Source organism: Tympanuchus pallidicinctus, unplaced genomic scaffold (assembly GCF_026119805.1).
Source record: "Tympanuchus pallidicinctus isolate F22 unplaced genomic scaffold, pur_lepc_1.0 scaffold16, whole genome shotgun sequence".
NCBI lineage: Eukaryota > Metazoa > Chordata > Aves > Galliformes > Phasianidae > Tympanuchus > Tympanuchus pallidicinctus.
The window spans coordinates 34,112,776-34,137,874 of NW_026294679.1; the positions used below are offsets into that span (position 1 = coordinate 34,112,776).

The window sequence follows — 25,099 nt, forward strand, 5'->3', positions numbered from 1 at the left end:
TCTCCTTAGAAGCCAGTAACATACCGAAACATGCCGTCTCCAGGCCGACACGACAAGCACTTTGGGAATCACAGTTCTTACACAGGTCACAACACAGTTTAAAGACTTCCCAGCAGAATTTAATTCTATTCTACATGCAGGAACATGGAAAATATCAAGGTGATCTCCCCGGGTAGGAGTGGTTTTCTTATCAGTACTTAAAACTAGCATTTATCTCTCACCTGCCAGGACCCAGAGCCCTGCTCCCCAGCCACCACTGCACCTCACACCGACAGCGGGAGGCCCCGAGGCCTTCCTTAGTGAGGCTGCCACACAGGGCAGAACAAACCGTGATGGGAGCGGGGCCACCAACAGGCAGGCAGCAGAACGTGGAAGGACGGATACACACAGACAGGCACACAGACACCAGCCCACCCAGCGCCAGGCCGCGTCCAGCACCGGCCGCACACCCACCTGTCACAGCGCCGGCAGGGAGAGGCGCCCACAGCTGCGGTCGCAGTACCGCCGCTCTGCGCTCTCGGCCTCCTCCCTCCCGGCGCCCGGACAGACACCACCCAGGTCCCAGCGTCCCCTCCGGGGCTCGGCGCGGCGGCGGCCCGCGGCGCCGAGGGGAGGGCGGCCCGTAGGGCCGAGGGGGATCGCGCCTCCAAGGGCGAGCAGACCTAACCCCGCGGGGCCGAAGGCAATCGCGCCCCGCAGAGCAGCGGAGGATCGAACGGCCCCGCCGCGCCGCTCGGCCCCTCCTCGGACGGCCGCCCTCCCGTCCCCGCCGCCCCCGGCCCCGCCGCACGGCCCGCTCGCGGCGGCTGCTCACCGGGAGGGCGGCGCGGAACCCCAGGGCCCGGCGGGTTCGTGGCGGCGGCCGCCTACCGGGCGGCTCCCCTGGACGGCGGCTGCGGCAGCGGCGGCTCCGCTTCCCGAGCGGCGGCGGCGGGTGGGGCGGGGCGGCGCGTCACGTGAGCTCCGTGTCATCTCCCCACCGCCATCTCGTGCGCGGGGCGCGCGGCCCCGCGACTCGCGGCTCCGCCGAGCCGTTCGGAAAGGGTTGGAGGCTGCGCGGGCGCGAGGCTTCTCGCAGGAGCGTCCGGCGCGAGACTCCGCCTCGCCTTCCTCCCGGGGAACGGCGGCAGAGAAGGCGGAAGGTCACACGGGTTCTCCGTCGCGTCCCGTCCGGGGCGGGCGTGCTGTCGGCACGGCTCGCGCTTTGTGGCGAGGTGCTGTCCGCTCTCTGACGGCCGCTTCTGGCAGCCCCAGGGCAGTCACGGTAAACCCCCCCCCGCTGGGGTTGTTCCCGAGTATGGTCGTTTTTTGGTACTTTATGAACTTTATGAGACTGTAAATCGATTCCCAGGGAGGTTGTGGATGCCCCGTCCTTGGACGTGTTCAAGGCCAGGTTGGACGGGGTCCCGGGCAACCTGATCTGAATGTGTATGTTTGGTGGCCCTGCTGGGCAGGGGGGTTGGAACTACATGATCCTTGAGGTCCCTTCCAACCCAGGTGATTCTGTGATTCTGTGATTCTGTGATCCCTGTTGGGAATGACAAAGAGCCGACCGAGAGGCTTACGCATAGCCCGGCTGTCTAGCCTTAATTCCGCTGATCGCCTTGTGATCCTGGCAGCTCTTCTCCCTCCCACCACTCGCAAGGCACCAGGAGTCAGGGAGGTGCCCACGTATGCCATGGATGCCAGGTAACACCGCGACGGGGCTCCCTGGGGCTGGGATGCCCAGTGGGAGCCGGAGGAATCACAGAATCACAGAATGGCCAGGGTTGGAAGGGACCTCAAGGATCATGAACCTCTAACCCCCTGCCACACATAGGGCCACCAACCTCCACATTTAATACCAGACCAGGCTGCCCAGGGCCCCAATCCAACCTGGCCTTGAACACCTCCAGGGATAGATGGGGCATCCACAGCCTCTCTGGGCAGCTGTTCCAGGAGATAGCCTACAGCTCTGCTCAGCAGAAATTTCTCCTCCAGGCATGTGGAGCCCACATCAGCTCTGCCTTTTCTTCCCCAAGCATCAAAAGGGAGAGGAATGATAAGTGAGATGGCTCTGACTCACCCATCGGCTCAGCTGAGATAGGTGGCGCCTCATTAATGATAAGAGCAAAGAAGCAAAGCTATTTAAATCATAATCACATGGTAAAGACATTCTCTCTTAGTCTCAAGAGGAGACCTTCAGGATGAGAGGTTAGCAGTCCCAAAGCAGATCATTCGCAAGGGAGTCTAACTCATGTTTCTGTTGGGAGGAAATATGCTGAATGGTGGCAATAAGTTTATAGTGGATAAATAGGAATTTAATTGAAAATCAGTGTTTGCATTAATGGATAGAGAGTAAAATACTAATAGGTCACAATCTTCAGAGATCAATTAGTAAGAAAATAATGATATTCCATTCTAAGATATATTTTCATGTGAAATATATTTATTAGTAGCACATTAATACTTAACCAGTGAAATAATATTAAAGTACGTTCACATTTCTATAATACTAAAATAATGGCATTGGCATCAGATACCACTAAGCTGATTCTGAAGATGGCTTATTCCTGTCTCCTGCATTTACAACCCAAACTAATGTTTTTCAGCACAAGTTTGCAACCAGTCCCCAGCAGGCTGTGGGGTGGGAGGCCTCCAGTTAGCATCGGGGTATTAATTCACTGTCCCCCGTTTTTGCTATTGTGCAGCATTGGAAGTAGCCCAGAGATGCTTTTCACTGACAGGGGAGGACCTTGCTCACATACTTGCTGGATTATTTCTCCTCTTGGGTGTAGCGGGTCTAGAGGAGGGCAACAAAGATGATCAAAGGGCTGGAGCACCTCTTCTATGAGGAAAGGTTGAGGGAGGTGGGTTTGTTCATGCTGGAAACAGAAGGCTCCAGGGAGACCTCACTGTGTCCTTCCAGTACTTAAAGGGAGACTATAAGCAGGAGGGGAGAAAACGTTTTACACAGACTGATAGTGATAGGACAAAGGGAAATGGTTTTTAAACTAAAAGAGCTTCTGTAAAGCAGGCTGAGGGGTCTCCCACACTTCTGTACAGGTGGGGTCTGGCTGACATACAGGGCCCTCCATTCCTCTCAGAAGGGAATCTCCTGTGGTGATTACCCTTCTTTCCTTCTTGGTGGAGGAGTCTTGAGGCGTGGAGTCAACCACCTCTCCATAGACAACCTTCTGGGTGGACCTTCCACAGCACCTGCACTTGTCTTTGGATATCCAGAGCCTCAAATCTATGGTATAAAGGCATCTGGGAAAGCAGCATAGGTAGGGAGGGGGGCTCTCTTGTTTCCATTCCTTTCTGTCTCTTAGGTTCCCCTCTCCCTGCCCAATTGCAGTGGGGCAAAGGATCCACCGCTTATATGAATTGCTATCACACCGCTGCCTTTCTTGCAGATATGGCAGGGAGCTGCTTCACCGGTCCATGTCCTGCTCACACTCCCTGACGTTCCTTAATCTCTCCAGCTCTACCAGCAGGCTGAGCAGGTCATCCACCTTATGCAGATGGTATTTCTGCCATCGTGTGAGGGCAGCAGCAGACTCAGGCAAACCCCGCGTCTAAAGACCTGAACAGCCGCATTTCTGGGTAGCCACGTTCCTTTTAGCAAGAGCTTTCTGGCTAGTGGAGACCACAGCTGGATGTGTAGGCTGGGAGGCAGCAGACCGTTGTGCCAAGAGGTGACCGGTCCTTGCGCGCACTGCCGGGCCGTGCCGCCTGCCCGCGCCGCTCGCGCCGCTCACTGCGCCCCCCAGCGGCCGCTCTTGGAATTGCAGGAGGTCACCCTGCTGCTCCCAGTCCCGCCGCGTCGGAGCCGTTGCCGAGTGGAAGAGTTTGCCTGGGGCAGTACGCCTAACAAAGCCTGACATGGGGTCCGAAGGTGAGCTCAAGGAGGGCAGAGAACTCCCGTGGAGCAGAAGGGCAAAAGCGCTCTTCGTCCTGATTTTTGGTATGTGTACAGACTGAAAATGGCTCAAAACTTTAAATAAAACAAGAAATGCTTAACAGAACCAGGACAGTAGCAACCGTTTCCCCATTTAAAGATAAAAAAGTAGGAAAAATAAAAAATGGACGCAAAAGACAGTCAAAAGATTTGCCTCTTGATAAGGTCTGTGGAAACCAGCCATGCATTCCCACAACATGTGTCACTTCTTATCAGAACGGCGCTGTAGCTTTGTCCTTGACATCAGTTCATGAAGCAGGTTGGTTTCCAAAAGGGAAGATGGTATTTTGCCATCCACATACGTGGCCTGGCATGGGTCAGCTGGGCCTAGGCTGCAGCCACTCCACTGCATCCTTCTACTGCAGCAAGTGCCAGATGCTTGGGCAGGTCCAGCAGCAAAGGGCTCTGCAGCAGCCAAGAACCAGTACTACAGAATAGTTAATGCTAAATGACCTCAGCTGGACTGAGAGCAGGAGCTGGTAGGGGAGGAAAACCACACGGTACAAAACCAGCTCCAGCAAGATGGGATTTCATAGCAGAAGTCACACAGCTTCAGCTTTGGAGCAGCTCAGAGAGCTGCAAGGACAGGTGTGGAAGTTTCTTCCCGGTCAGCTTCCAGCTTTCAAGAGAACATGCCGCCTCTCTGGTGTGGGAGGAACAGGAGCATAACTGTTTCCAGGAGGTTCCAAGTCATGATCATCTGTGTTTTTCTGTGAGCCCAGAAATTCTGCGGTCATGTAATTACAGCTCTCCTTACTGCTCAGTTACAGGATCTGATCCTGGAGGCTTCAATGGTTCCACCCAGTATTTATTCATCCCCCCACATGAATTTTGAGAATATCCATTTCAAAACACTTTGTGTTTTATGTCCTCCTGTGGCTCTGGCACCCAGGGATGGCATCAATTGCTTACTCAGGCTGGATTTTCTGTTTCACCTGTCGGAGCCTTTCAGGCCAGTCTAGAGAAGAAAGATATCTGTAATTAAAATAAAATATTTTTTGTTTCTAGTGAATGCAGCTTGGGTAGCAGGAATAGTGTCAGCACAAGTCTGTACTAAGTGGGTTTAACAATTACCATTTCCTTTTAATGTTTAACTCACAGCCTAAAGCTGATTAGTGATTTGTGTCCTGTACCACTATGCAATAAGATTTACAAATCCAACCTCCCTTTGCAGGTATTGTGAACAATAGTTTTACTCTGGACTGGAAACTTCCAGAGATCCCTTGAACTCCCTCACTATTGTCAAGCATGGTAGAGACCCTAACTTCTGCAGACTGCTGTTACTGTGGCTCTGACCTTCTCGTGGGGCTGTGAGTGTCTCGCAGGGGCTGTTAAGCAGACAGTTTTGCTGGCAGAATGCAGGTACTAGAGCAGCTCTCACCAGTGCAGGGGTAGTTTTGTCCTGGAGCATCAGTGGATGCATCCATCTTACTAGCTGCAGGATGCATGAGTGATAGGACAAGGGCTGAAGGCTGAATGTGTTTGTTCTGCAAATTAGGCTGATGTTGTGAAGACCATAAAAGGGGGGTATGTATCATGTTTGGCCTTTTGCTGGTAGCCAAGATTTCAGTGTATTACATTTCCCAGAAATTACATTAGCTCAGATCAAATTTTGTGGTAACTTACAGCAAGGAAAGGTTTCAGTTTCATTGATAACGGCCACCTTCTTTTTAAGATTTGATATAGTAAGTTGTAAGACTACTTCTCTTCACTGGGAATGAGATGGTAGGAACAACTAAAGCTGAATCCCCTCAGGTCGACCAAGGCAGAGACTTACTCATCCAGGCACCGCAACTTCCAGGCAACCTGTCAGTCACCAAAGCACGAGGCTGAACCGAGGTTGTGCACAAAAATGCAAATCACAGATATGGCACTGTGAGAGATCTTCTAAAGCTCAAGTCAACTGATCAGCCCCATCCTAAAATAAGCAGTGGGGGGCTTACATGTGGGTGGGTTGCATGCATCAGCCCTGCACGTTCAGCTGGGGAGTGGGGATGGGGAATCACGTGGCGGTACCAAGTGCTGCTGCAAGTACATGTGCTTCACCATCAGTCATTTTCTCTGCTGTACTCACCTTGTTGCAGCACTGCCCTCATGACACGTCCCAGTTGCACCACAGTCACAGGCTAGGAGCAGTTATTTCTACAGCAGTCATTTGATTTTAGAGCTTCACCAGGTGTGGTGTCACTCCCATACGTGCATCCTTGGTGCCATAGCAATACGTTAGACATTGCAAATCATAAATCAAATATAGTTGTTTCTTCCTTGCTTGCTTCCTTCTCCACTACTGTACAATGAGAAACTAGATTGTCTTCTTGCACCTTACAGCACAGATTCTTGCTGTACAGGAGCCTGACTCACTCTATGCATGTAAGAGGATATATCCTACAGATTTCTATCCTTTTTAAATGCCAGGAGGGGTGTCTGTTCTCCCTTTCTGAAGGCAAAGGATGATTGCCAGGTGACCTGGTCATCTTGTATCCTATGGTATTTTTGAAGCAGGAAGGATGTTTAATGTAAGTTTTGTGAGAATAATTTATCTGTGCACAAACACAGATGTAATTTGGTTGGAATGCACAGGACATTTAGAAGCAGAAATGTCGTTATCCTAGCAGTAATTCAGGACTATTAGAGCAAAGCTTTAATGAGTTAGACTATTAGCATAACAGAGTTAATTTCAGTAAAGTAAAAGATGCTGATCAAAGAACACTTTTCTCTACAGAAGACTACTAACTTTGATATGCAGCAACACCAGTAGCCTCTGATTTGTGGAACCCTTCACCTTCTCACTGAGTCAAAGAGAGAAAAGGAGGTTTTGCCTCTTGCAAGACTGGCTCTGTGTGACAGTGCTTCAAAGAGCAAGGAGCATAGACTGGCCTTTGTGTGCACGTGGCTACCTACTCTTGGACCAAGCCTTTACGTGTGTAAATAGCAATCATTGCAATAATGAAATAAGAAGCTTTATGGAAGGTATGTGTCTGGGTTTTCAGTAGGCATGGCTCTACCATTTGCTGGAGCAGAGCGCAGTGCTTCCTCACTTCATGGACCTGGCGTTGAAAGCTTGTTGGAGTAGGATTTGACCACCTATTTAGTCCAAATGCAGTCTTTGCTGTGTTTCTTTTCTTTTGCTGCAGGGCTAGGAGGACAGAGGCTTAAGCCATGGGTGAAAAAGCACAGCTCTTCTGACAGATGTGACAGCTGGAAGAATCACAAGGGCTCATAGCTGCTGTTACAGAGATGTGCCCAGACCCAGGGGCCTCTCATACACTTCTTCCTTTACTGAGCTGTAGAAACAGTGACATGTATTATAGCAGAAGCAGCCAGCTGTGAGTGCAAGGCAAGGAGTAGCCACAGAGCTGTAACTGAGAGCAGGGACACCGCTGTTCTTCCTTGCCTTCTCCACCCCAAACCCACAATGTCACAAGCTTAAATTTACTACAGGCTCTTCTCCAGTGCTCTTACCACGGAGTATGCATCTGCAAAAGCATCATTTGTGTTTGTCCTCTGCAAAGAAACATTGCTGTAGGCAACGGCAGTCAGGGCAGTATTGCTTGTATCTCCATAAAGTATCACAGAATCACAGAATCACAGAATAGTAGGGGTTGGAAGGGACCTCCAAAGATCAAGTCCAACCCCCCTGCCAAAGCAGGTTCCCTACAGCAGGTCGCACAGGTAGGCATCCAGGCAGGTCTTGAACATCTCCAGAGAAGGAGACTCCACCACCTCCCTGGGCAGCCTGTTCCAGTGCTCCGTCACCTCACTGTACAGAAGTTCTTGCGCACATTTGTGCGGAACTTCCTATGCTGCAGTTTCCGGCCGTTTCCCCTTGTCCTGTCTCCACTCACCACTGAAAAGAGTCCGGCCTCGCCATTCTGGCCCCCACACCTTAGATACTTATAGACCTGGATCAGGTCCCCTCTCAGTCTTCTTTTCTCAAGGCTGAACAGACCCAGTTCACTCAGCCTTTCATTCTGCATAGATCACTTAAGGTTTGGACCAATGTCATGCATGAAACAGTGTTTTTCTCAGGATCATAGTGTCACCACAGTGCTGGATCTCATGGGGTCCCAGTCTACCTCCTGCTCCCAGGTGTCAATGTCAGTGCTCCAGCCCTTACCTGTTTGGTATCAGCAAACAAAGCAGAAGACAAATTATTTCCTTTGGAAAAAGCTGAGACTTTCCCCTTTCCTCAATCTGTTTATTTGAGAAGCTTGTGGGTTCTGGCCAGGCACTCCTGCAAGGTCTCCATCTCATAATGTTCCTCCTCAGCTGACACCCCATTCATCTCTTTGGGAAGTGTGGCTCAGAATTATTACACTGTACACAGAATTATACTGAAATATGAATACAGAATTATGAATGACCACACATTTCTTAGGGTTGGCCTGCTTTGTTGATGCCTTACATTCAAGCACAAGGACATCAGTAGCCTCTCTGCCATCATTGCTGCCCTTACCTATTTCTAGGCTCTCCCAGAAACTCCCTATATAACCTTTAGAAAACAGCTTAGACCAGATCCCTTCCTCCTTGCATAATAAAATAGAACTGTGTAGGGATATTGTGGACACTTCCATGGAGAGCAGAGAACAAACTGAAGCAATTTTGCTGGCTCTTAATGTCTCCTTTCTGTCTCCAAAAATACCTTGTGGTTTTTTGATTCTGAATCATTTAAAAAAGGACAGTTTGTCTTGTCTGGGTGACACATACACATTGAGTTGATGCAGGAATGGCTCTACTGGGCCAGGTGTGAAGTCCCATACGTCTCCACCAGCGCGAGACTGCTGCAGTGAGAGTTCTTCTGTCCTGTGCACGGTGCTGCAGGCTTCTCTGCATCTCAGGTTTGCTTTGTGCTTAACAGCCCATGATTATTTTTGGCTAAAAATAAAGTGCTCTGAAGTCCAGGAAGAATAAATCATCATTCTATGCCAAGAAGGAGTGCTGACTTTCTGTGTCAGTTCAAAGTTATTCCTGGTAATGAATTAGTCCTTGCTCAGACCACACATACTTTAATGGGCTCCTTGACTCTGCCTGCCTCGCTCACAGCAGCCTCAGGACCAAGTGCCAATATGCACACAGGAGTCAAGCACTGCAGCACAGTGCTTCTTCTGGGAAATAAATTCTACCAATGCTGCACTTAACTGGAAGGAGGTCTCCAATGCTAGCTGACATCAAATCTGTTGCAGAGTGTCTTTTGGATGCAGAATATAAAGGGGCTTAGAATCAAACTTCTGGCAGGATGATAGTTTCAAATGCAATCATCACTTCAAGTTAAATGAACAACTTGCAAGAACATGTTTGTGCATCAGCCCGGAGATTTCTGATGGCCTCAGCCACTACAGCAGCATACTGAGGTTACTGCCAGCAGCTTTGTTGTGAGCAGAAGAGCTCTAGCGGGATCTGTAATTGCACAGACTACAAGAGTTGTCTTCTGTATGTGCTTCGATGAGAGTGAAAGCACACCAACAACAGAGGGAGCAGGCTGGCTTAAAAACTGTCCACGAGACAACCAAAAGCTTGGTCTGTCCACCTCTTTTTCAGATATAACACAAGTGTGATGTTGCAATGGAATTTTACCTTACAGAAAGTTTAAAGGTAATTTGGGAGCTCAGGGGTAATGTAAGGAAGGAAGGCAGAAGTCGTCCTTACCAGTGAAACTTGTTTTGTAAATTTGCTCTGCATAAAAAGACAATCTCTGCTTGTAGAGAGTTGCCTTTGACGTCAAAGCTTAGCTGGAATTTCTCAGGCCAAAATTACAGTGGAGATAAACCAGAGTTGCTATAAAAGGAACCGGGTGCAACCTTGTCATGGAAGAGGGACTCTTTTAGAGCTAGCAACAAGATCCAGCTGTCACATTTTATTTTAATCTTATTTCTGCTTCATGATTTCCCCAGAATAGACTCACTCAGTGGGAATGTTACATTCATCTTCATTCAGCAAGTGATATTTATACTTTCATATTGGATAGGATTGATTTTCCTATCCAGGTAATGCAGTATGTAATTTTTAAATATCCTTATTGTGCACAGAGACATATACTTTCTGTGTCAGAAGGGGACACGACTCACATAAATTGAGAAACTCTTTTTAATATGATAAATGGTTATCAGACTCCTTTTTATACTAAATCACTTTGCAAGTGAATGTATTCTGTAGCCACAGGTTGTGGGTCTATTGAAGAGCAACCTCAAGGCAGACATGTTAATGGTGTTAAACCATGTGACATCATATTATATAGAAGAGGTATTGAAACTTGCCAGATTATGGTTTTCAGTACCTTATAACTAACATGAGGTAATATAATAAGTACACTAATGTATACTTGGCAATACTTCCATACTAATATGTATACTAGGTATATCTATCAGATATCAGTATCAGATCTAATTGGAATTCAATAGGTCTCATTTCACATCTGCATATGAAATAGCGCAGTCAGTGCCTTAGCAAAAGGAGACAAATACTTCATTGAATACTAAAATTGTTGGAGTTGGAAGAGATCTTTAAAGGTCACCTAGTCCAACCAACCTCCAATGAATGGAGATATAGACAGCTCCATCAGGTTCTCAGGCTGGACAGGGCTCTGACCTCAAACATCTCCAGAGATGGAACATCCACACATCTCTGCACAACCTGCGCCAGTGCCTCACCACTCTCAATGTAAAAAACCTTTTCCTCATATCTAAATTAAATTTCCCTTCTTTTATTTGAAACCATTTTCCCTTGTCCTGTCACACAGAACAATCATGGGGTTCTCCCAGGCCCACTGCTCAGCCTGTCTAGGTTAAGTAACTTATTATCTTGACATTTTAAATAGGTTTATACAAATTCAGTATGCAGCCATGAGCTTTTGATGTATACAACATGAAAGTGAATTCCAGTGAGGAAAGTCTGCATAAGGAAAAGATTTTACCCCAGCATGAGTGAAGGAAACACAAATGTTCAATCAGGAAAAATGTGGGGAAGGACAAAAGAGCAAGGAACTCCTGTTCTGCAGAGTATCATGTCCCCAGTCATAAGAGCAATGACCTAAAAGTGGGATCTTACTGGTTGTGACACTGAAACCTGACTCTGAGCCTAACACAAAATATGGCCAAACTTCATGGCTTTCAGTTGAAATGTAATCATACAAGTAATTCCTAAAAGAAGCCAAGAAGAAAAATGATTGTAACTGTGCTACCAAGTAACTGTTCACCACGTATTGATTCACAAAGCTTTCTTTCCTCAACCACATTGATAACAACAAAGAAAAACTTTTCTGGAAAGTTATTTTGCTCTGCGTGCAGAGTGAGAAAGAATGGAATTTCAATATCTTCTCCTGTTTCACTTTTTATTCATTTATCTTGAAAAAATTATATATTTTTAAGGCCACCAGTGTTTCAGCCCTCGCATTTTAGACTCATTTTTCTTTTTCTTTTTTTTCTTTTGAATTTGAATGGATTCTTTTTATACAAACAGAATAGGATGATTTCCATGGCTTTTATCACTGAACTCAAAAAACATTCCTGACATGGGACATGTTAGCACTGTTTCACTGCCATTCTCGTAAGCCCCAAGTCCTGGGCACAGTTACTGAACTGCGCAGCACTTTTCAACCCCAAATAAAGAGAAGTAAATGATTAACCTTAATGGCAGTAAATGCAATTTTCAGCTCCCTTCTTCTTTATCCAAGATAAAAGTGTTACTGGCATGATCTGATTTTGAGGGAAAAGCAGACAAAAGTTTTTAAGTTCTTATGATGGACTTCAGCTGGGAAGTTCAGGATTTTCTAGACAAAAGGCCCAGACTCCACTAACCACAGCTGAATACCTCTTTCTATTCGTTATTCCTTTTGTTGCACTACTAAGGGTGCTAAAAGAAAGGCCCTGATGACCAACTTGCCGGCTCATTTGTGTTACTGAAATACACGCTTTGAAATGCAGTGAGGATACTGAGCTGTGGGCAAAGCTGCCAGCCAAATCAGCATTTTTCCTCTGCAGAGCTCTGCTTACCATCAGTCCCAGCCTGGTTTTGGGTGGAGCTGAACACTTCCAAAAATATGCATGGATTACATCATTTGTTTGCAACCCATGCTTCCTGGAAAACATCAAAACATCTAAATACACATCTACTGAACTGAACAAACAATGAGTGCAGAGCACAGATCTGCAGTTTGAGTGTGAGTTAGGAAACAGATTTATAGAATCATATCATGGAATGTCCTGGGTTGAAAAGGGCCACAATGCTCATCCAGTTTCAACCTCCCTGCTACGTGCATGGTTGCCAACCAGAGAAAAGGCAACAATCCGCAAGGTACGGAGGGTGGCAGGGAGAGAATGGGGAGCAGCACGTTTATGGGGGAAGCCCCCTGCGAGCAGGCACGGGGTGGGTTCTTGACCAGACCCTTTCCTTCTCCAAGCTCTGAGGGAGGAGGTGGAGGTGGACATGAAGAACCTCCAAAAGACACGAGAGAACACCAAAAGGCACACTGCCTTGTAAGTGATTCCCCAGCGCAGTCCAGACCTGAGGCAGAGGGGAGCTGGGATGCCAGCAGCCCCCAGGCATCTGTGCCACCAGCTGGAGCTCGGGAAGGCCAGACCTGTGCAGGGTTGGCACCAAGGGGTGCCTGTCCCGGCTCCGGCTGAGGCCGGGCAGCTGCCTCGGGTCCCTGTGGCCACCTTGGGGGGGAAGAGGTCCTGGTGCTGAGGCCTCTTCTCATACACCAATCTCCTGGTGTCTGTAACAGGAAGAAGGTGACCCGCAGGGAAGAGCACATCAGTTCCCTGATGCACGAGACCATGCCTGTGCAAGTGGTAAGATAGAAAGCCTCGCTGTGGCCTGGGGAGGAAAGGATCACCTCAGGGCCATGGCAGGGGATATGGACCCACTTCCATGTGTGGAGACAAAGAAGGGGTTCTAGGCCCAAACCTTCACACACCCCAACACGTGTCCCTGCTTTGCCCAGTCCTCTAGGATGAGTAGACGGCAGCACAGCGACGTCCACTCACGACCTGGCTGCGGTGAGCTGCCCTGGGGTCCAGAGACAATCAGGCAGCTTTTGACTTTGTGGGGATGAAAACCTTCAGTATTTCTTAGTGTCCTGAGTGGGGAGAGCAGGTGGGGGCGGACTGGGCGGGGATTCTGGCAGCCCTGCAGAGAGGCACGACAGATTGGTTGCTCCCTGTATGGCACAGGTCTGTGGAGCAGTTTGGAGTGGTTGGTTGGAAAGTGCTGAGACAAATGTGCCCCTTGGTCTGAGTGAACCTTCTTCTGTTGCTCAGGAGGTTTCTGCTGTTCTTGGGCCTGCTGCAGCTTGCCGTCTTCATCCTGGTCCTGCTGCAGAGGGACATCCTCCACGAGATCCTGCCTGCAGAGCTGACGACTGCCCTTGGCAGCCATCCACCAAAACCTGCTCTTTTCTGACCTGAGAATGCACTGCAGCCCTTCATCATGGCACCATTGGGTCTGCAGGCATTGGCTGTGCCTGCTTTGTCACCAGTAACATCAATAACATCCATCCCAATTCCAAAATGTCTCACTTGTGCATGAGAAGCATGTATGGGAACTGTTGAGTCACAGCCTGAACCTCTCATTGACCACCTGAGACAAGCACTGAGTCAGCCACGGAGCACAGGTGAAGGCAATTCAGCTGTGTGACTAGAAGAGTTGGAGCCTGGCTGCACCTCTCCTACGCCCCATTTAAGGGCTGACTGCCACTGAGGAGGGATCTCTTGCTGGAGGTTGCTCCCTTTGGACTTTTTCTTCTAAGTCTGGTGCATGGATGAGCGTTTTTGTTTATTTTCAATTATCCCTTTCCACAGTGATAATCTTTCTAGCTACATCATCTGTAGATACCAGCCTAACCACACCACTCTGTATGAATGTTGATTATACAGACCCCTCTCCTTGCTCACCACCCTTTGTTTAATGCAGCCCAGAACACAGTTGGCTTTCCAAGCTGCGAGTGCACATTGCTGGCTCATGTCCAGCTTCTTCTCCACCAGCACCCCCAAGTCCCTCTCTTCAGGGCTGCTCTCAATGATATCCTTCTCCAGTTTGTATAAATACCTGGGATTGCCCCGAGCCAGATGCAGCACCCTGCACTTAACCTTATTGATGAGTTTCATCAAGAACAAATACAAAATAAAAATCTGACACCAAATCTCAGATAGGAATGGCTATGTGGGAACTATCCACAGAGCCAGAAGAGCTTTTCTTCGATGGTATTCCTTTACCTCCACTTATTATGATCAATCCTGTTTGGAATAGGGTGAAAGGAAATACTGAGCACTGGAAAATTACTTGAAAAAACAAACAGTTACGAAATCCTAAAATTAGTAATGAGCTTGCTTTCTTTTAATTGTGACAAATGGTCCCCTTCACTTCCTTTCCTCTTGAAACAAACCCACAGTTAAGGTCCAAGCACTGTATGTTAGAAAAAAAAACCCACTGAATTTCTTAATCATGGATTTTTTCAATTGTTCTCTGAAGAAATAGCACCAAAATTATCTATGATTTTTGATATTACTTGATTTTTCCTCTTCTTCATGCTTTATTAAGGACATATAAACGGTTAGAAGACAAACAAAAAAGAAAACAGTAAAACCTGCTGAGTTTCCAAGAGCACCTTATACTACAGCATTATTGGTTTTTGCAATGCCTCACACAGAAAAGAGTCACAGTTTATGAAAAGGGCCCCTAGAGGTTACCACTATGAGTAATATCATCGACTCCTTAAAAATCGTAATAAGCTCTAAACCATCTCTGTCTAGGAGATGGAGAAAGCCTATGGAGAAAGCCTATCTGTCCATCTTCAAGGGCAATAAGCTACAAAGGTAGGAAAATGACTTACAAAAGAGACCAAGCAATTCCCATAGCTTCCTCTTTATAAGTAAAATAGAAGTTGAGCAAACAGGTTCTGAAACCTGTGTTAAAAAATAGCACACCAAAAAATAACAGTTGATTCCATCTGTCTATATATAGATGCCCTATTAATACATCTAATAAAGAGCAAACACCAAACAGCACACCTGTTTTCCATCTAAGAAAAACAGAGCAATAGTTAGGAAAACAGAAGCCACAAAAAGCAATGTGAGAGCTTATGCAGGTGTTAATCCTAATGCAGACAGAAGACCCAGCCACGCTGACTGTCAAGTGGAACGCCACATTACCCAAAACCGTTCTGAAAACTCTTGCAAGGCCAGTAAGGCTATCCAAATGCCAGCAGCAGCCAGGTGAACTCAGCAAAGGCAGCTGTAAGAACGATCTTTCTTTGGATGCTCGGCCCTTTGAAGTAATCAGGGCTTTACGGGGCCAGAAGGGGCTTTATTTATATTGTATTACTATATCGGAGATGGTATGAACATGGAATCTGCCTTTCTCCTTCTCCTAAGTAACATTCAACTCCCAGGACCACCCCGGCCTCTCCCTTTATTGTCACATTGAGGCCTGGTTCATCTTCATCTCTTGACTGAATGTGAGACCCACTGTATGGCAAAAAGAAGGCAAAGACGGTGACTTCAAATAAGATACAGGCACTATGGACCAAAAGGAAGTAGTAAAGAAGGAAAATCAGCTCATCCTTCCAACAACCAGTGACAGCTCAACAGAAGCACAACCTCTATCCAGAGAGATGCTGCTCCTGCAGCTGCTAACCCTTAAATGAGGGTGAGGAGGGGTGGATCCAGGCTGCAGCCCTTCTGGTCACTCAGGTGCATTGCTCGTACCCGGGTTAGCCATGCCTTGTCACCTGGTGCTCAACCATTGGTTCATGCTGTGACCTGGCAATTCCGCTGCACCCAATTAATTTGCAGACTTTCCAAAAGAGCTTGCTTGATAGCTTCCCCAAAGTGCCCAACCCAAAATATTTTGCAAATGTGCTGTATGCCATCTATCAGGTATATTAGCAGCTGACCCAGCCACCCTTACTGCCAGTACTCTGATGTACTTCTAGCAGTGCTGCAGATTCAGGGAGGGCAGAGCAAGTATCTAGCTTTTTTCTAGCTCTGAAATGGTATAGGAATTAATTTGCTTCTCCTCTTGCATGGGGGCACTGGCAAGCATAATAATCTCTCTGCCTTGTCATCTCTCAAGTGTAAAAGTGAAGAAATCTGAACAAAATAGGGCAGCAAAGAGCACTCTGAGAAAAATGAAAAGTGAGCCAGCAGTGAGTTGTTATCTCCTGTGGAAAAAAAAAATGGGCAAAGCTTACTACTCTACGTAAGAAAGAGATTTTGAATGGAATTTAAATTGCTTCCAAGAAGGAGGATTAGAGGCCATGAGAAATATCTGTAAAACAGCAGCCTTCTTCAGGTTTTTCTTATAATAACATTGATGATCAATGCTATTTTAAAGAAAAGAGGATCTATGAGAAAAAATGGAAAAGGTAGAAGGAATTTAACATGTATATCATAAGGACAATTTGATACCTCTGGATTGGGAAAAGTGCTACTGGATTATGTTTTATTTACTGAATCTATCAAAAAGGTGGATTGAAAACGAAGAAAATCTTTCTTAGGTGATGGCTGTAATTTTCGAAATCTGCTGACCAACCGTGACTGTACATCTGCTGAGTACATTGGCAAAATGCTTCTCTTCTGTTCATCCTGACTGATTTAATGCAGTGTGACTTTGAATGCAGCACAGGACAGTTGGATTTGTTTCACATCAACTCCTGACACTGAATTTTTCTAAAGCTCTTTCAAAGCTCTTCTGTCCCTCTTTTCATGCAGGGATGAATGGCACTGGTCAGGGAAAGTCACGCTCCCACTGTAACATCCTGCTGCCCTGGGCGAGAAGCCTCATTATGAAAGTATGCTGCAGGCTTGAACCTGCTGCTGCTCTCTGGCAAGAAGCAGAGCGGTATCAGGCAAAGCGTCTCATTCATCTCACCGAGACTGATAACTATCTGAGCTTAGCCAGGTCTTCTATGTGTGGAAGACAGTTCCCAAAACCAGCCCTTCCCAATAAGAAATCTCCAGACACCCAGCCCTCATTTACTCATGTCCTGTTTACATCCACGCAGCATCCTCTCCCATGATGCGCACCGTGCCAGAGGTGACTGTGGATGGCCAGCGCTCATTGTGCAGCTTTCCAGATGCAATCACAGCAACACCTGCTGTGGGTAGCATTAATCTTTCCCCATCTGTACTGCTGCTGTTTCCTCTGACCTACCTTAAATGTGTACTTGCCGTTACATAGTGATGCCACACGGATGGCTCACAGTTGCCTGGAAATTATCTGGCCTGTTTTTGCTTTCCTCCTCTTTCATTGGTTTGAGTTGATGGTTTGCAGCAGAAATCCCTATTGTTTGTTACAAGAGGTAAATTTCAGCCCACCTCCAACAGGTTTTCTCTGTTGCTGGCTTAATGCTAAGCTTTGTGACTTAGCACAAACTATTATGTATGCCCCATCCTCATTCTCTCTTCTTTAATATTTACCCTGTACTGTGCTATATGTAAACTAAAATGTTAATATTTTTTCATGTTATTCCATTTTGAATGTATCTTAATTATTCTTCAAAATCTGCTGAAGAACAGACTGCAGAGGGCAAAGGAACAAATCTCCTCAAGCTCTGCTGACTTTTGCTTGGAATATACTTTTTATAATTCCTCAGCCATCCAAGGCTAAATCCAGTCTGAGAAACTACTATAAAAAGTTCCCACTGGATTACACTTGCCAGTTCTTCCAGTATTCACTATTCTAACTAGTCCCTTGCCTGGAGCGCATTAAAATCTTTGAGGTTTGGGGTTGTTTTTTTTCAGTTTTTGTTGGTTTTATTTGTATACTTGTTTGTTTATTTGCTTGCTATTTGGACAAAATAAAATCCAGCAATTTACCTTTTCCATATATTTAACACACATCTACATTGTGAGTTTTCTCAGTGCGGAAGAAGGAACTTATTATGTATCTTGACTCCTTTTGAAAACTCAGCTTGGCTGGGTTTGAGGGTTTCTGAATTTATCCCTACATTTTTCAAACTCCAAGCCACTCCATGACCTCAGTGTGTTTGCTGTATGGGAACTGGAAGGGCTTGAAGGAAGACAAGCCACTTAATTATGGGGTTGCCTTCCTGATATAGTTGCCCACACAGGATGAAGCTATAATGGAAGACCAGAAAATCTGCTTGAAAAGAGGTCAAAGCAGTTAGGAGCCCTAAGGCTTCTATATTTTCTGGGCAAACAAACCGTGTGATGTAGAGTCCCATGCAGCTATGTCACATCAATCAAGCACTTTAAATAATGTAATGCCAGAAGTGAGAGACCCGAGGGGGAACCACCCAGGGGTTCCAAGAGCACTGTGCTCCCCATCTGTGACCAAACCGGACTGATACCCCAACTGCTGAGCAGCTGACTGAAACAGCAGGGTGGAAAAAGGCCACAAGAACAGAGATATAAACACAGCTGGGGATGTAGGCAAACTGCAGGTTAATCAAGGTCAAGGCCAGATGACTCCACTGTAGTCATAAACCATTAAATGAAGCAGCCTGATGGAGAAGCAGACCTCAGGTTCACTGGAAAAAGCCCCTGAACTCAGCCTCAAAGAGATCATGCTGTGAGCAGCTCTAAAGCAGCCAATGACCTTTGGCAATGGGAGCAAGGAATGGGAAAGGCGATCTCTAGAAAAAGCAGCCAGTCATGATAACTGTTGACAGGCTGCAGTCCTGCGAGCACTAGACCAGCGTAGCATGAAAACTGCAGTGCAGCCAGATGTATGAGGAAATGGGCGCTCTCTCTCCATTAGGGTAGAATGGATGAGATCTGAACTCCACACTTTCTGTGGAAAGCAATAATTAGCAGTGTGTGTGTTGTTCCTTTTCCAATTCTCAGATCGCCAACCAAAATGTGGCATCAGCTAAGGAAAATCCCATCCCTTTCCATAGGGTTGTGTCTTCATATGCATGGAAGACAAAGGACTCCCTAAGATAAGAGTGCTTCTGACTGAAACAGCAGGGTGGAGCTTAAATTCCAAAAAAAAGCGCAGAGGATCTGTCAGTGTCACCAAATGAAAGTAATTTTGCACTTAAAATACAAAAACATACCCAAATTGAGCAGCACTGATGACACAGCTCTGTGCCTATGCAGAGATGTGATGCCAACTGGCAGAGGGCTTCTAGATGCTGCCATCTCACCCAGCAGCTTCAGAGACACAGCTTTGCTTTGGAAGCACAAACACAAGCTTGGGAGCCAGTCAAGCTCACTGCTCCCATCTTGATAAGCATACCTGTTGCTTTGTGACTGTGGGCAACAACTTAGTGCATTAACTTTCTCAGTTGCATTTCAGATATAGCTTGGTTAGAAATTTAATGTGCTAACACAGAAAATCCATAGGACATTAAGAAAAAGGAAATCATGTGGGTCAGTTCTTCAGCACTGATTTGACTACAGTGTAACTAACAAAAAAAAAACCAAAAAAAAGTTAGTGAATGGAAATATAACATGAATTAACCACCCACAGCATCATCATACTTGAACCTGCAGAGAAACAATGCTAGAAAGATAAAGGACAAGAAAAGAGGTAGCAGTTTGATGTTGTTATAAAAGCATTTGGAGCGGGCATAGTTGCAACTTTATTTATTTATTTATACTCCCTATTTAAACACAAAAATAGACAAGGGTCATCACAGCATTTATGAAGGGTGAAAATGGTGCCTTTGTTGCTGTGGAAACTCTTGGCCCAGAGTTCTGGAGTATGAAGTGGAGCTGTTCTCAGGGAAGGAAATCTGAGGAAAATCTTTGAGGGAGAAAAAATGCTATTTTCAGCCCCCAGAATGGGGCTGCACTTAATTAACCTCAGTTTCTAGCTCCCTTGTCCAGTTGGTCTCTGACTCACCATGAAACCATCTGAGCAATGATGTTCACATACCTTGACTTGGCTGCATAGGCATTAAGCATCCGAGTCATCTGGTCTTGCTTTATTTCTGAGGGCAGTAAATGCTTTGCACAGAGGTTCTGAAAGAAGCTCAACTTCATGTGCAATCATATAAATAATTATGTTTTCAGCATAGAGCAGCATTTGGAAATTTCCTCTGTGATTCTGTGAGCAGATTTTCAAATAAGCAGTACAGCTCAGCCCAGGGACACAAGTGAGCCTTAATATCCCTTAATAGCTCAAAAACAAAGAAAGGAAAGGCCTCTCATAGAACAGTTCAGTATGGATAAGATTTTTCCCTATCTTAACAGGTGCATAGGAAAAAATCCTTTGAAACACATCAAAACTACACAACTGATTGATTTAATGCAGTGTTTCCAGAGGGATAAGAGTGACAGGAGCGTGTTAGGAATCATTGTAGGGGGTAACTGTCTTCACTATGAATTCGTGACATAGCATTCCCTTTGCAGAATGGAAACTGCCATCATATATCAGTCTTTATTTAAGCATTCTTGGAATTAACACTTGGTATTTTCAAATTTTGTACATCTGAAGGATTTCCCATCTCTAACGAAAAGCTCTGTGAGTATTCTTTTTCTTACACGGTTAAGCTTGTGAGCACGCCACAAAAATATGCAAAGTAATTTGCCTACTAAAAAAATCAATTACAGATTGTTAGAGTGAGTAACTATGTAGAAGACAGAATTTGTCTATTTTTTTTTCCTGGTGTTTTGCAAAATATCTACAACAGGCAACAAAATCCCCTACAATAGTATTTTCTGAAAATTGCACTGTAGGTGGTGTCGTGTTGATTTTGTCATAAAAGACAACATGCTGGAAATGACTGGTGCTTAGATATGTCAAATATAAACTGAACAAATGACTTGAAAACATGAGGAAGCATTTGTGCTTTTCTCCCTCTGGACCTCTTTTTAAACTGAAGTCCAAATTAGCTTTCTGCACCGGTCTTGAAATGCTTACTTGCCAATTTAACCCAGCTTTGTTGGAAAGCTCCTCGGAATCATTTTTGAGGGACTGTTTGCATCTAAAAGAGCTATACCAGACAACACACTTGTATTTGTTCCATTGACTTTGATTACCACTGTGTTACACAGTAGAGTGCATTTCTTATTAATAGCTAGCTATTCGCCACACTTTCTCATGCAAACATTCATGTTTTCTGTGCTTAAGTCAAGCCCTTTGCAAAACATCTCCGTTCTTCGATGCACAGGCACCTAAATGCCTGTGCAATTGCTAAGTTTGTTTATCTGCTTAATGTGCTACTGGGAGATCATTTTTTGAGTCACCATAGGACTGTTTGCCCTTCAGATCCTCTGTGTAGCTTCAAGAATCATAGAACCATTAAGGTTGGAAAAGACCACTGAGATCATCTAGTCCAACTATCAACCTGTCACTCACGCCCACCAAAGCATGACCCTACAGATATGGTTCAATATAATAGAGACTGATAGGAAGGATACTGGTATAAAATAATCTTGGGCGTGAAAACATTTTACATGAAAACAGTTTTACATATGAGTCTAAAAAATGACCATATTCCATGTGGAATTGAAACATACTGTGAGTTATGGCATTCACTTGAATATTGCTGATCTCTGAAGAAGAGACAGAAGTTTAACATAGTGCATGAATGCAAGATTTGTCTTCCTGGTGTATTGTTTGGCATTTACCTGTAAGCAATAGGGATATCAAGAGCTGCAGGAGCAGTGCAAAGCCCAGATGAGCAGGCTATGAACAGCACAAAAAACCCAGGGAAGTACAAGCACTGCAACTGAGATGTAGATGCAGCAGAAGTGCAACCAGAATAACCAGGTGCGTTACTTCTCAAGTGAGGTTAATTTGCTGACAGGCAACATACTTGTTGCTAGTTTTTAAGAGATCACAATTCCTATCCCTTATCAGGCGAGTCTCTGTGAAACCCACAGAATGAAATCCTCATTGTCAACAAATTCTACAACATACCCTTGAGGGTTTCCATTATGCTTGTTGAGGACTAACCTTTCACCAAAGAGGCTCAAGCCAAAACCTCCATCAGAGCCACCGAGAAACACAGTGATTACCATGTGCAGCATCACGGCGAGATGGCCATGGCACAGCACTGTGGTTTAACAGAGCCCCCAGAACTCTACAACACTTCCTTATCCCCACACTTCTCTTTCCCCTTTCTCTATCAGCTTTAAAGGCTGTGCCTGCACTGTTCGAGCCTCTATCTAGCCTGGCTAGTACCAGAAGCAGCGCAGCCAGCAGGAGGTGATCCATCCCTCTGTACTCAGCCCTGGTGAGGTCGCCCCTCAGTGCTGCATTCAGTACTGGGCAAATAAGAAGGACGCAGAGGACTGGAGCCTGTCCAGAGAAGGGCAGCGGAGTTGGGAGGGGTATGGAGCGCAAGTCTTACGGGGAACGGCTGAGGAGCTGAGGTGGTTCAGTCTGGAGCAATTCGGGAGCAGAAGAGGCTCAGGGGAACTTTGCTCATGTGGTTTGCCTTTGCTCAAGCTGCTTCGCACCAGCTGTGTCAGCCAGGCAGCCTTTCCCACGGGACGCCTCTTTTCGTCCTTTTCCATGCTTTTCTGGGCACATCGTGACCACAGCACCAGCCCCTCACCACAGCACCGCCCCTCACCAGCCGCACCTCCCGCCCACACCCCCAGAGGACACAGCTCCGCCCGGAGGGCGGCGAGGCCCGCCCCGGTCTGCCCGTCAGCTCGCGGGCGGCGAGGCGCTGGGGCGCGGCTGCCGGGGCGAAGGGAGGCGAGAAGAGCTCGGGGTCGGCTAGCCGCTCCTCCTCTTCCTGCATCCGCCGCCATGGCGCCGCACCGCGCCGCCTGCTTGCTGCCGCTTTTGATTGCGGTGGCGAGCGCGGGGCTGGGCGGCTATTTCGGCACCAAGTCCCGCTACGAGGAGGTGAACCCGCACCTGGCGGAGGACCCGCTGTCGCTCGGGCCCCACGCCGCCGCCGCCCGGCTGCCCGCCGCCTGCGCCCCGCTGCAGCTCCGCGCCGTGCTCCGCCACGGCACCCGCTACCCCACGGCCGGGCAGATCCGCCGCCTGGCCGAGCTGCACGGCCGCCTCCGCCGCGCCGCCGCCCCGTCCTGCCCCGCTGCCGCCGCGCTGGCCGCCTGGCCGATGTGGTACGAGGAGAGCCTCGACGGGCGGCTGGCGCCGCGGGGCCGCCGCGACATGGAGCACCTGGCGCGTCGCCTGGCTGCCCGCTTCCCTGCGCTCTTCGCCGCCCGCCGCCGCCTGGCGCTGGCCAGCAGCTCCAAGCACCGCTGCCTGCAGAGTGGCGCGGCCTTCCGGCGCGGCCTCGGGCCCTCGCTCAGCCTCGGCACCGACGGTGAGCGCAGGATGCGGCCGCTGCCCTCGTCCCGGTGTGCCCAGCCGGCCCTCCAGCGCCGAGCCGTTCCCGGGGCTGCCCCGCGAGCGGCCCTCGTCCGGCCCGTCCCGTCCTCCTCCGCCTCCCGCAGGGAACGAGTCCCGCGCTGAGCGCTGCTTTCCCTTTCAGAGACAGAGATCGAAGTGAACGACGCCCTGATGAGGTTTTTTGATCACTGCGACAAGTTCGTGGCTTTGGTGGAGGACAACGACACGGCCATGTACCAAGTGAACGCCTTCAAGGAGGGCCCGGAGATGAGGAAAGTGTTGGAGAAAGTGGCGAGTGCCCTGTGTCTGCCGGCCGGAGAGCTGAACGCAGGTATGGGAGCCGCCTCGGGTGCGCTGTGCTCGGTCTGCAGTTATGCAGAGTTCCTGTTTAAAATGCAAGTTGAACCAGATGCAGCCATGCAGCTTTCGGTGTGTGGGGCTGCAATAGTGTGTGCTTGTTAGCCAACAGAAAGAAAATGCCTTTGGAGGTATCCTTCTTAGAGATGAGTGGAAGGTAGCAGCTTTGCCTTTGTTTTGGGGGCTCAACTTTACCTTTGCTTTGAGTTATGAGTGCGCTACCTTTTAATTCTTTTGTGAAATGTTGCCATTCAGGCACGGAGATAGTTGGGAAAGATGGATCTGTCTGTGTTTCATCTTTGCTGGTCCAGAAGGAGCACATTTCCTGTGGTCAGGAAGCCCCCAGCCATAGGCACTGCTGTTATTTCCAGCATTCCCCCAAAGATGCAGTCCTAAAACCACGGCACACTGTAGCTTAAACCCAGCCAGTAGCGTGCAGTTTGAGCGTGGCAGCCAGAGGCTGCTCCACAGTGAGCAGGCACACCTCCATCTGCCCCTCTTCTGCCTTCTGTGGTAGTAAGGATATCCTAGCAGTGGGCACCTATCATATGTGCATTGGCGTTCAGTGTGGAATGTGTTATTTCTCCATCATACCAACTGTAATGTGAAGAGCCTACAGTCTGAAATTTGCATTCTGCACAATAACTCTACTGGAAACTTTGTTGCTTGGCATTTGGACTGGTGATTGTTCTCAACACTGAATTGTAGTTACTTGTTTTAGGGGAAAGTTGGGAGAAAGTTGCTAGTCCTGTGGTGGTGGTTTTATCTTTCACTGGTTTCTTGGATTTATTGCAGATCTTGTTCAAGTGGCTTTCCTCACTTGCTCATATGAGTTGGCTATAAAAAATGTGACGTCCCCGTGGTGTTCACTCTTCAGTGAAGAGGATGCTAAGGTAGGTGCTAAATGCAGAGGGCAGAGAGGTTTGCGAAGCCTTCAGAAGTTGCTTCAGTGTTTGGATGTTGTTCTGTGGGCAGTCAGAAGTTGTAAGTTCTGTGCCCCTTGTTCTTCAACCTTCATGAGGTTCAATGCTTCATTAGTGCTGCATTGGTCTCCAAAGAGCTGTGGGTTAATCAAACGGTAGGACTGAAATACCTTCTGCGTTCAGAAACTTAAATACTGGCAGAGCCTTAATTTGTCCTGATTAAAACAATCTTTTCCTATTGCACGCTTAATTCACGAAATGCTTTTTCTTTCTGTAACACCTGAAATGCTCTGGACAACTTTGTTTTGTGTAAGTTATTTTTATATGATAAAATGTCTTGACTCTAGAAGACAGCTAATAAGGTCTTCTAGATCCTCTGTGACTTCTTTTTTGAAGCCTATCAGATCTCTAAATCTAATTCCTGTTAATAAATCTAGTAGAACCTGGATAAATATGCCTTGCTTTGGATTCCCCTTTATTCAAAAAGCACCTGATTACCCTTTGGAGAGATTTGGGGATTAAGGGTGATGTCATTTACTTTACACTGCAAAATATGTTCAGCAGGGCCCCTGCAGAGGCTCCTAAAGGAAGCTGAGCAGACCTGTCTAAGACAGGAAGCCCCTACACAGGGACATGGTTGGCCAAAGGGTAG

General features: G+C 47.3%; 2 protein-coding genes across 6 annotated transcripts in view; one reads left to right on the forward strand and one right to left on the reverse strand.

Annotated features, from left to right (window-relative positions):
• SGMS1 (sphingomyelin synthase 1) overlaps nucleotides 1–930 on the reverse strand; it is a 75,341-nt gene extending 74,411 nt beyond the window's left edge. Inside the window, exon 1 of one of the 2 annotated variants that reach the window (XM_052677605.1) lies at nucleotides 815–930. The gene's annotated coding sequence lies outside the window, so the exon portion shown is untranslated. The remainder of the gene's footprint in view (nucleotides 1–814) is intronic. The other variant, XM_052677603.1, reaches the window with a different exon arrangement.
• A 605-nt stretch (nucleotides 931–1,535) lies between these two features.
• MINPP1 (multiple inositol-polyphosphate phosphatase 1) overlaps nucleotides 1,536–25,099 on the forward strand; it is a 40,612-nt gene continuing 17,048 nt past the window's right edge. The window contains exons 1-3 of one of the 4 annotated variants that reach the window (XM_052677591.1): nucleotides 1,536–1,689; nucleotides 23,310–23,498; nucleotides 24,320–24,417. In XM_052677591.1, coding sequence (XP_052533551.1) covers nucleotides 1,674–1,689; nucleotides 23,310–23,498; nucleotides 24,320–24,417 — 303 coding nt within the window. In that variant the 5' untranslated portion in view covers nucleotides 1,536–1,673. Of the gene's footprint in view, nucleotides 1,690–22,526; nucleotides 23,142–23,309; nucleotides 23,499–24,319; nucleotides 24,418–25,099 lie in introns of those variants that run through there. The other 3 variants (XM_052677589.1, XM_052677588.1, XM_052677587.1) reach the window with 3 other exon arrangements.